Genomic DNA, 11,611 nt, shown 5'->3' with positions numbered 1-11,611 from the left:
TCCCGCCCACACAGTAACGTAATTGGACCAGAAATCCTGACCTTTAACGTGATTGGACAGCTGGAACATCCATCATCAGAGTGGGGCGATTGTAAATAAAAAGCACCAAAGGTTGCATCAATAAACTCAATGGGTATTTTATGACTTTAGCACTCATTCTGATATGAGCTGACATAAAACATGCACATCTGGTACTTAATCAGGACAGACATCTGTAAATGTTTTGCCTTGTTTGGGTTTTAATCCACAAAACTTTACTGACATTTTGGTTGCACTTGGTGGAAAGTGCACAGGCAAACATGAGTCACTTTTAATTAAATTTCAGCTGTAAAAGCAACTAAACCTTCAGCTTTGTACATGAAAATTACTACTGAATACAAGCAGTCAGGTTTTCCAATATAATTAAACTTTTTGTAGATAATTGTGCAGTCAAGATGGTCCTGCTTTCTGTGTACAGCATTCAATCTTCCCTTTTTACCACACTAAAAATCCTAAAATACATACAACTTCAATGATGACAGTCTTAATTACAGAAAACAATTTGAATGCAGCATGTTTCACCAGCTGAACATGGATATTTTTTCACACATTGTACCCTTACAAAACACTACACACAGCACAATTAGCATAGATACTGTGCTGTTAGGATAGCATATGTACTTTGCAGTATTCAAATGTGGCACACAGAGGAAGCAAACATGGAATTCCACCACTGAACAGACACAACAACATTAGTCACTATTCTCTTGCAACCATGTGCAGTGTCCAAAATGTCACGGATGACTGAGAACCGACTGGAAACTCGGTTAGGGGTGGCACACTTGGCAGCTGCCACGTATAAACACTGCAAAAAAGACAGCCAATGTTTTTTAGCTGGGGTGAGATGACTCTATAACAGATTGCAGACAAAGCAGCTGTCACTGCTGAATGGTATTAAACAGGAGGTGTTGTGTTTGTCTGCATGGATGTAGAAACATGGATAAACTGAGCTGTTGTTTCATGTGTGGTCACTGAGAGTTTTATGTTTGCGCTTGTCCTTCTCAGTCCTGCAGAAGTTTGCGTTTTACAGTTGAACTCTCAGATGAGAGGTGAACAAAAAGAGCTCCGGCAGCAGTTCTTGCCCTCAGCTCATACATGTCGTAGTCATGGGCCCACTCCACGTTTCCCCAACGCTGAATCTGCGCAGGAGGAAAAAAAACATGGCAGAGGGGTAAACACAGAATGATAAGTGTATGTTTCTTCTGTTACACTGAAGGCACTACATGCAGCAGTACAACATTAAAAAACCATTACTATAACTGAGTACATCTGTTAAAGTTCTGTGAACAAGTTAAGACTCAAAAGAGCAAGGTCATCTTCTACAATGCACTGTACAATGTGTACTACCAGGTAAGATTAGATGGAGGATATGATGAAAACAGAAGAGGGTGCTGTTTTTCAAGAGTAAAAGCAGCAATTCTTGCAATAACAGTGTGGGGGCAGAGCGACAGAAAATAAGGCTTCCAGCATGTTTTTTCTTTGCTCTTCAGTAAAGCCAAAGAAAACTTTTGACTGAAGAAGCACAGATTCCCTTATCAAGAAACATACCACAATATCTGGCAAATGTGGTTATGATAAACACAAATCAAAACTGTGTCACAAGATAGACGCCACAAAGCTTGACCTCATTTGTTTACTGTTATCACAGGATAATGATATGCTAGATGATGATGGAAAACATTCTGCTACTCTCCTACCTGGTATTCCTCCTCCAGTCTGGAGAGCAGCACAGCCTGTTCCACACTCAGATGTCTGTCAATCAGCCCCATCGACAGCACAACAGACTTAAGCTGGGTGATCACATATTCGAGCCCTACACCAGAGAAACCATATTACTGTATTGCTCTGTCCCACTGCTGTTACATCTTATTACAACATCCCAACAAACATATCAAATATCAAAAGTGCTTATCTTGGATCAGTCAGGAGATGTTTTACCTGTCAGAGACCAGAAGTTATAAGAGTTCAGGTGCTGCCGGAAGGTGTCTTTGGTTGTCTGTGGGATATCAGGACCCAAGATACTGGACGAAGAGCCAATAGTGACATTATATCTGTATTTGAGTGGTGGGAAGATAAACACAATTAGCAACGAGTTTGATATAGTAGCTACATTTACACAGGCTCTATCACCATTTGGGGGGCTTTAATGTCAGTCATTGTGCTTTGACTGTAACCAAAGCAAATGCTTCAGTTACCTGTTTTCAATCCAGTGCAGCACAGGATCCCACTCATTCTTCTGTAGCTCAACCAAACCAAGAGGCTCATCTACTCTGTAACTGCACAAAACACAATTAACATTTAAAGCCACACCTTCAACTAACTCACTTTTAACAATGTAAAAAAAAGTTTGCAAATAACCATCACATGTAAACTCTCTATCAACAAGCTTGTCCAAATACATGTTTTCTGCAGAAATCAATTCTAAAATTATGTGACAAACAATCACTGATTTTCATCCTATTGTTGTTGTCATTGTGTTGATTTTCTTATGTCTTACACAAACATGGATTTTTAATTGAAAGGGGTGTTATGTTAAGTGGATATATGCATGTACAATACACTGAATAAGTTAATGCAGTTATCCACAGCAACAGTAAATAATAAGTGAATGGCTAGTATACCAGACAGTGTCAGTCTCCAGGAACTTGAGGGCTGCATTGATCATTTGGTCCTTGTTACGCTGGGTGGGATTGTCCAGAGCTGTGTTGCACAGTGTAGTCTGCAGGAAGAGTGTACAAACATAACTCTTTCAGTGAGATACATTTTTTAATTAAACATCCTTTACTGGTGGTGAGGAAAAAAAACTGAAACAAAACAAACAAACAAAAGCAACAGCTAGCAAGTTTTTTTTTCTGTGAATCAGTTCTGGAGTTAACCTCCATGTGTCAATCTCTGTGTTAGGGCTTCTCATACTTGTATATATCCATCAGCTAGTTTTCTGGTCTCAGTTTTCCCCACTTTCCCACAAGAAGGACTGTCAAGTTGTTATTTCACGTCAATAAGCATATGGTACACTTATGGAATAGTTGACAGCATAGAGGGAGCTCCAAATGTATTGTGAACACATTAAAAACATATCAATATAGTGGTTTTAAAACATACCACGCAACCCTAAACTGGCTCTGAATACAAGGGTAAGAAACTCTGCTTTAAACCCCTTCCAATATAACGGTCAAAAGCCGTACCAGGTGCATGGTATAGAACTTGAGTGTGTCCCTCTGAGCATCCCACTCGGTTGCTACGGCGATGGCCAGTGCTTCATTTGGTGCTGTGAACAGCTTCCCTCCAGGGGTTTTCAGTTTCCGTCTGTCCAGGTTTATCTCATATACACCACCTAGAAATATTAATTAAACAGAAGAATAGCACTGGTATGAAAAAGGCACAACTTCTTCTGATGTTATCTTCATATCAAAAACATTAATTGTGGCCTTATTACCAACAAAGAAAGCTAGAAGAGACACCTTCCACAGTGGAGGGCAGATTTTCCCACTCCAAATGAATATTCCTGATCACAGAACTGCAACACTAGATCTGTTGCTAGTGACATTTGACACTTACCTTCACCTTGGGATATACTGACATCTTGATAAAATCTTTTTCTCTCTACAAGGAGAAAATAACAGTATATCAGTTAACACTCCGGGCACAACAAGGTGAAGTTATATAATGTAATACTGCAGCAAAAAGGATGCGGTTTTATCCACACTGATAATTTATCTTACCTGCTGTAGCTGTTGAGTATTTCAAAGCAAACGGAAAGTGCTGACTCCTGTGGCATCCTTTACTGGGAGAGAGGATATTCCCAATCTGACTTTGAAGTCTAACAAGGCTCCTAAACATAGCTGCAGTGCTGAGAAGATGTAATGTTTGGAAGAAATGCTAGCTGACAGGCTAGGCTACCTCTTTCTGACACCAGTTCGTTAATTATTTAAACGCCATATTTTTATGCGAGTAAATATATTACGTATTAGCATAAATTGTTGTTCATACTGTACTAGCTAATTGTATAAAGTTGATATGTCTCTATTTACTGCGGCATAGCTCTTACTCTTCTATCAGGTAGCAGCTCCTGAGTTCAAAAGCACGCGTGTGACCTTCTTTGCTTGTAGTAACGTCACAGGTACTACTACTTTTGGGAAATGTAGTTTTATGAGTGCTTCTACGCACCCCAACACCAGTCCCAACACGACAGGAACAAACTACACCCAGATATTCCCATAAAGCCTTCCGCAGGTTGAACCAATGAGCGTTGAAGATGTTCGAAAGGTGAACCAAACCGACCAATCAGAAGGGCGGATTCTGCTGCCTACGGCGCCGCGTCGAAGTCCACTTACTTTTCTGGAAGCTTGGCGCCTGGTAAACGAAACTGTGGAGGTATCGGGGGGGATTTGAATGTTGGTGGACCCTACAGTGCTCTTCCACCTCTCCGTAGAGACGCCGACAGAGTCCTTCGCCCAGACGGCAATTGACCGCGGTCGGTGCCCAGCCAGCGAAGCGGGAGCCATGCCTGTCCCCGCTGGATACCTCAGCGACTCCCCCGCCGCGGCCTTCACATCCTCGGGCTCGCTTATCCCACCGCCACCGATAAACACCCAGCAGCCCGGTGTTGTCACCTCGCTGCTGTACAGCGGCTCCAAGTTCAGGGGCCACCAGAAGAGCAAAGGGAACTCTTACGATGTGGAGGTTGTTTTGCAGGTGGGGCTGTGACGCGGATATTTTACTATTCAGGCCAGCTGTCAGGGGCATTTGGCGATCTGTCAAACGGGCGGCGCGATGATTGACAGCTGGGAAATCAATGAGCGCTGGCCTGTGGTTGAATAATTCGCCTAGCTAGCTGTGGATGTAGCAGCTGCGACTGTTTACTAGCAACCCTTTTAACCATATGTAAACATTTTAATTCAAGTTATTACAAAAATACGACGTAATAGACGTTCAGTCATATTGTGAGAGCCTTACAAACCTACACGTTTACAGCTGGTTTGTGTAAGAGGATGTTGTGTATGTCACAATCGTATCACAGCACTGTTACTCACTGCCATTTGAATGTAGGAGAAAACAGATAATACACATATGAAGTAAATGTCAACATTGTCTTTCTAGCATGTCACCATGGAGGACTCCTACTTGTGTGGGTACCTGAAGATAAAAGGACTGACTGAGGTGAGAGCAGTAATTCCATTTATAAAGCCACAAACATCAATAATTTAAGATGGCCTGTACTCACTGTGTTTGTGTCCTTTTCAATAGACTGATGACTGTCTTTCTATACAAAACTGTATTTACAGTATCGTAAATCTCACAGCATGACTACAGTGATTGAAAATAAGCAATGACTATGAGTATTATGTATACATATTAGGCTTGGATGGTGTCATGGTATTGCAGTATACCAGGGTATTCAGAAATTCTGAAGGTATGATGCTGTATTGAGGCGATGTAGTGCACAGCACACACTGGGAAAGATGGCAATTGCAAGTGGTGGGGATAACGTTAGAGGACTAATAAAAAAGAAAAGCATCTCTGCTCCTGTCCGGAAATATTGCTACTTTTACCTTTTATTTTGAGACGACTTCTTCCAATTACAAGAGCATTTTTTTAGTCACATGATTTTATTCAACACATCATCTCCATTCAGTCCACTGGTGTGTTGGTATCTGTTGCGGCAACAAGTGTCATCGGGTCCTACGGCAACAAGGGCGCTCATTTCCTTTCTATTCATCATTCTATCAGCCATTAGTATTTAAACCCAGAAGCATTTGTCTAAGTAGGCCAGTTGCATTTTTGAAACACTTACGTAGGCTAGATAATGAAATACATGCTACCATGACTTATATCGCTAATAGCTCAGCTTTTATGTTTTTTTTTTTGTTGTGTTTTTTTAAGACAAATACCATCATGAGCTGTATACCCAGGTAAAACGTCAGGAACATATGAAAAAATAGATACCGCCAAAGCCTTATATGTGTTAAGAAGTTACTTTCTAGCCTGTAATTTGTTCTTTTGGATGAAAACATTGAACTGACAGACCAACTATTAGCACTGGGTGTGACATTCCTTCACTCACATAGAGAAGAAACAAAACAGTATCAGACCGGCTGCACCACAGCAAACAAAACACCACTGTTTCTCTGTTGTGTTCACTCCCGCAGGAGTACCCAACTCTGACCACGTTCTTCGCCGGAGAGATCATCAGCAGGAAGCGGCCGTTTCTCACTCGGAAATGGGATGCAGATGAGGATGTGGATCGAAAGCACTGGGTAAGGTGAAAGCTTGGACATACATAATCTACACAAACTCTACAATCAGCTGGTTTATCACGACATAATCTTTTTACTTTATATGTCAAGGGCAAGTTCCAGGCCTTCTACCAGTACGCAAAGACATTCAACTCAGATGATTTTGACTATGAGGATCTGAAGAACTCTGATTATATTTTCATGAGGTGGAAGGTAAGGTACTGCTTAAATTGAGTCTGACCAAACGCTGGATGTCCGCAGCTGTTGCTAATTCTCACCCTGTCTGTCCCTGTAGGAGCAGTTCCTGGTCCCTGACCACACAATAAAAGACATCAGCGGGGCTTCCTTTGCCGGATTCTACTACATATGCTTCCAGAAATCCACAGCAACGATCGAGGGCTACTACTACCACAGGAGCTCTGAATGGTAATGAAACACAACACTTCTTACTGTGAGGCAAAGTGGAGTCATTGTGACTGAAAGGTTGCTGGATCAAAACCCAGACCAGCTGGAAAATCAGGGCAGGCAAAGTCCTTTACAGACAAAATTTCCAGCTTTGTGCAGCGTCTGTCAAGGTGCCCTTAATTCTAAATTTCCCCTTGCTCAGATGAATAGAAGATGATGAATGTGGCTTTTTCTGAACAGCTCCAAGTTAGACTGTGTAACCTTATATGGATGAAGCAGGACAATCTAACCCTCAGTTTGTTACATTTGATTTATAGAGCTGTGCTGCCTGGCTATAAGCAAACGGAAGCCTGCTTGCACTCTATCTTTAGTGTTCACATTTTCATTTGACATTCTTTGGCATTTCTTTCAACTCCCTTCACACATAATGGTTTGGCTATTGTTTCAAAAACCCTCTGATTTCATTCCATCAGGTCTTCCCGTCCTTGACCAAATACTTGGAGGCAGTTTTGTTTCCCTCTCCGACTGCAGAATACCTCTGTTTCATGTTGTTTTTAAAAAGTGGAAAATGATTAACAGCCAGCCCTTCTGTCATACTTGCTATGACATCGGCATTTATTGTGGGGACTGAAAACAGTATTAACTGCAATGTGAATGTTGTTATGTGACATATAAATAGCTTGTTTATTGGATCGACTCTTTGCTCTTTGCTGCCTTTCACCAGCTCTGGTGTGAAACCCCGCAAACCACACATGAAGAAAAAGCTGAGCATGAACATCAGCCCAGGCTGTGGTCAGCCCTCGATTCATTTTGTTCCTCAAGCATAATTTACTATTGGCTTTCAGATGTCAACATCCTTCTTTTTATTTTAGTCAAGCCTCTCATTTTGAGGTTGTTTTTGACAAACTGGATTGCAGTTGTGTCAGTGGAGTCAAGGGAAGTCAATTATTCAGACTTTCACAGGGTTGGGAGATGTGGAGAAAATCATAATCACAGTATTTTGGGACCATATACCTCAATATGGATATTAAAAAGATATTGTAGGGTTGACTACTGGTGCTTTCACCAATGTTTACACACTGAGATTTTTTGATAAATAATCATAAGTACTGTGGATATAATGACTAAGTGACAAAGGGGTAATAATAGAACAGCTAGAACAGTCTGGTAAGCTCAGAAAATTACATCACTTTACTGTAATGCAGGCTCCCAGCAAACATTGAGACATTGAATGATCATTGTTTAAACATTCAATCAAGACATCCCATTATGGTTCAAATATAGTTCCTGAGCATCCTAGCAAAATCAATATACGACACTAACAGTATAAACTAATGTTGACGCACACAAGAGTCAAACTCCGGGCTCCTGGGTAAAAGTCCTGTGCATTGTCCATTCATCCACCACAATTTCCCATCTATGTGGAAGTTATCACTCTTGATACTACGTCACCTGACTTTATCAAAAAGCCCTGAAGGCTACTTCTCCAATGTGTGAATAAAGACAGCTTGGAGAAATAATTTAGGCTCTTACAAATGCCACAGGCTTAAAACAATGAGACATGAATGTAATTTACATGTAGATATACATGGCGTAAACTGTTTTTATATTTTTTAAAAAAAAACGGGTGCCGAATAATACTAGTTTGTGGAGTGGACATCACGTTGTGGCAGTCTGATTACAACTAGGGCTGCAACAATTAGTTGACTAATCGATGACTAATTGTCTAATTGGTGACTATTTTAGTAGTCTACTAATCGGTTTGAGTAATTTTTTATAGAAAAGTATGAAAAAGTACTCCAAAATACTCTTATTGCAGCTTGTTACGTTCAAATATTGACAGCTTTACACACTCTCCCATGACGGTGAACTAAAATGTGAGTGGCGCGAGTACGAAACAAGACATTAGATGACATAATGTTGGGGTTTGGGAGAGACAGACCGACATTTTTCAACATTTTAACAAATTTTTTGATAAAATGATTAGTCGACTAATTGAAGAAATAATCGACAAATTAGTCAACAATGGAAAATAATCGTTAATTGCAGCCCTAATGGCAACCATTTCACAACCAAACAAGTAATTGTCAATAAAATGTCATTGTATTGTAAAAGACAAAACACAAAGATACATGTTAATACCAACAACGTAACATAACACATAACGTCACCATCTGGCCGTCTGTCTCATAACTGTGTGGCAGTTTTTGGCATCTGGCTGGGACCATTTTTGGCCACGGACGCCTTCTGTCCAATGTTTTCTAGGCTCTAAAGCCAGGTCAAGACACCACTTAGGATATTATAATGTCCAAAGTCAAAGACAATATCTAGTCTCATATATTGATATAATGCCTGGCTCTCAACAGGCACATTTTAAAGCAACAATATAGCTATATATGCTATATCGTGAAAACCATGTATCTCAGAGTTTGGTAATTTTGATTTTTGTCAGATAATATCACTATAAAAGCCACGCTGTATTTCACCAGTTGAATGCTTTTAACATGGGAGTAACAATCAGATGTTCCGTTTGCATTAGCAGTAACTTAATCCAGCTTTAATATGGTGTGAAGGCAATGAAGAGTAAAGTGAGGCTGATATCAGCGAAATAAAATAACACTAGTTTACGTGCTGTCGTGCATGCAAAGGCAGTTTGAACCCAGGGTGGCAATGGCGGACTCCACCACTAACAGTAATAACTGATACATGAGGAAGTAATTGCTGAAGGAAAATATATTGAATGGCTATTGCGGGAAAAAAATGCTGACCATATAACATCAAAAAGGGATTTGGATTTCATTAAAAAAATGTAAGGATTATGTCTTTAGACTAAATAAACCACTTAAAACCTTTTAGATTATCTAAAAAAAAAAGGATTGTCACAAAGCTGCAAACAAGCGTGTACTGTGTGCTTCTAACTCATATACATAATCTAACATGTCGTGCGTTGTTACTCCGCAGGTACCAGTCTCTAAACCTCACCCACGTTCCCGAGCACAGTGCAGCCATCTATGAGTTCCGGTGACCCCGGCCGGCATCGTGGATCTTTTTTTTTTTCGATGGACAGAGTCTTGAGTCAAAGCAGAGGTCTGCGGATGCTACTGAAGAGGAAAATGAGAATGACTGTGGATGAGATTTTGGGCTTTGGAGAAGTGCAAACTCTTACATGTTCCCAATAAGTGGATGGACAGCGGATTGATCAGTGGACGGGATATCGGGACAAATGAATGTATGGATGAGATGAGAGGAAAGACAGGAAGAAAGTGCAGTTCTGCTCCCTGGCTGGAGCCTGTAAAGTTAGAACCAGCAGCAGAGACTGGGTGTGGCTCGTATAGTGTACCCCTTTCTTCATTTGTTTTAACGTCTGGTTTTTAAAAAAAACGCTTGGCGCAGTATCTTGAGACACTTTATAAGCTGAGTTGGGAATTCCCCTTCTTGTTTTGCGACTAGAAAACCAGCTTTCATCCAGCTGATGCAGAGTGAGCAACATAAACACATTTGACTACCGTTGGACAAGGATTCCTCTGAGGAGTCTGCTCTCATATTCACCATCTCTGAAGAAGTTAATCGCCAAGTCTGTGTGGAAGAAACGCAAGAGAGAAGTTTGGGTTCATGATTGATTGGAGCTTTAATCAGCCCATAAGCTAGAATGACAGTATTTGCTTTAAAGCTAAGCTGGTTCTTTGTTTGCCTGCCAAGAGGATATTTTGTTATTTTACTCTAAATGATGGACGCAGAGTGGCACTTTGAAACGCTGCAATGTGAGTGACACACAAAACGAGCTTTTCCCCCCGTGTTCATACAATTGCTTGGGAGATTATTATCACATGTGATTGCTGTGGATCTTGTTCTGTTGAGTTACATTTGCACAAAGATGGACTATATGTTACTAACGCTTGCAGTCAGGATGTTACACTCACGTGCCCTAGTACATAAGGGGGCAGTCAAGCTTTTTGACTTGCGTTTGTGTGGGGAGTTCAGAGCCAAAACAATCACAGAAAAGTATTCAAAAAAAGAGAGTATTTTTACCCTGCACTCTGCATTAAACAAAGAGCTTTTTACTCCCCCGTGTGTCATTTTAAATTAAGATCCCTACTATCCCTACATATTTGTCCCCTCAACTATGCAACACTTTCAACATAGCACTCTCCAAACGTAAAACCTTCAGTTTTCAGAGACAAAATTTTATTCTATCCTTATAGTATATGAAAAAAAGGAATCTATCTTCATTAAAGGAAATATTTTTGTTAAATTGCCTATGGAAACACTCCCATATCATGTTCCCTTCCCATGTGATGGTGCCATCTTTCTAAAGCTTATCAGAGTTGTATTATAACAGTGTGTTTGTTTGAGAATAAGCCTGGATTTGATTGATGGTGTGAGTGTAAAGAATGGATTATGGATTTTAAAAAATCATATCAAAACACCTTTTACCACTGTGTCTATCTTGTTTGACCAATATGCCACATACTTTTAATACTTTCATAAAACACCTCATATTATTTATCAAGTTATTTAATAATTTTAAAGACTAAAACAAATGTGCATTGTACACAGTTAAATCTAAAATTTAAATATTCTTAAAAAACTGCATTTCCTTCAATAAGAAGCTTGATAGTGTTCTTGCCGTTCCTGGTCGAGGAACAACGCTGACAGGTGCTTTTTAACCCTGCACTGCCCTCTGCTGGTGTGTTAAAATATTTCACACAGTGGTCCTCATATGAGGACATCACATTTTGGGTCTACCTCTAGACCTTTAGACCTGTTGTCCTCATTTGTGGACACTTTTTTGTGCCATCTAGTGGTAATAAGAACACAACACACTGATCCACAAAAACAAGATGGCAGCCATCTCTGCCAAGTCAGTCTGATCACATTGCATGGTTGAAATTTGTTTATTTTTATTGTTGTCCCGTTTGAGGACATTGGGA

General features: G+C 40.3%; 2 protein-coding genes across 2 annotated transcripts; one reads left to right on the top strand and one right to left on the bottom strand.

Moving 5' to 3' along the window:
* Positions 1 to 225: 225 nt before the first annotated feature.
* On the bottom strand, positions 226 to 4,169 carry atpaf2 (ATP synthase mitochondrial F1 complex assembly factor 2). The gene is made up of 8 exons (XM_049562590.1): positions 3,762 to 4,169; positions 3,598 to 3,642; positions 3,225 to 3,373; positions 2,661 to 2,758; positions 2,235 to 2,315; positions 1,978 to 2,090; positions 1,737 to 1,852; positions 226 to 1,178 (listed from the first exon to the last, which is right to left on the bottom strand). The coding sequence occupies exons 1-8, from the start codon at positions 3,877 to 3,879 to the stop codon at positions 1,041 to 1,043; spliced, it is 858 nt and encodes a 285-aa protein (XP_049418547.1). The 5' UTR covers positions 3,880 to 4,169; the 3' UTR covers positions 226 to 1,040.
* Positions 4,170 to 4,335: 166 nt separating this feature from the next.
* On the top strand, positions 4,336 to 11,104 carry LOC125880290 (glucose-induced degradation protein 4 homolog). The gene is made up of 6 exons (XM_049562591.1): positions 4,336 to 4,734; positions 5,140 to 5,199; positions 6,189 to 6,296; positions 6,387 to 6,488; positions 6,571 to 6,701; positions 9,642 to 11,104. Exons 1-6 carry the CDS (start codon positions 4,432 to 4,434, stop codon positions 9,703 to 9,705), a joined length of 768 nt encoding a protein of 255 aa, XP_049418548.1. The 5' UTR covers positions 4,336 to 4,431; the 3' UTR covers positions 9,706 to 11,104.
* Positions 11,105 to 11,611: the final 507 nt, after the last annotated feature.

The sequence above is a fragment of the Epinephelus fuscoguttatus genome, linkage group LG20 (assembly GCF_011397635.1).
Source record: "Epinephelus fuscoguttatus linkage group LG20, E.fuscoguttatus.final_Chr_v1".
Lineage (NCBI taxonomy): Eukaryota > Metazoa > Chordata > Actinopteri > Perciformes > Serranidae > Epinephelus > Epinephelus fuscoguttatus.
Note: the sequence above shows the minus strand (reverse complement) of the source record. Positions and strands in the feature narration are given on the sequence as shown.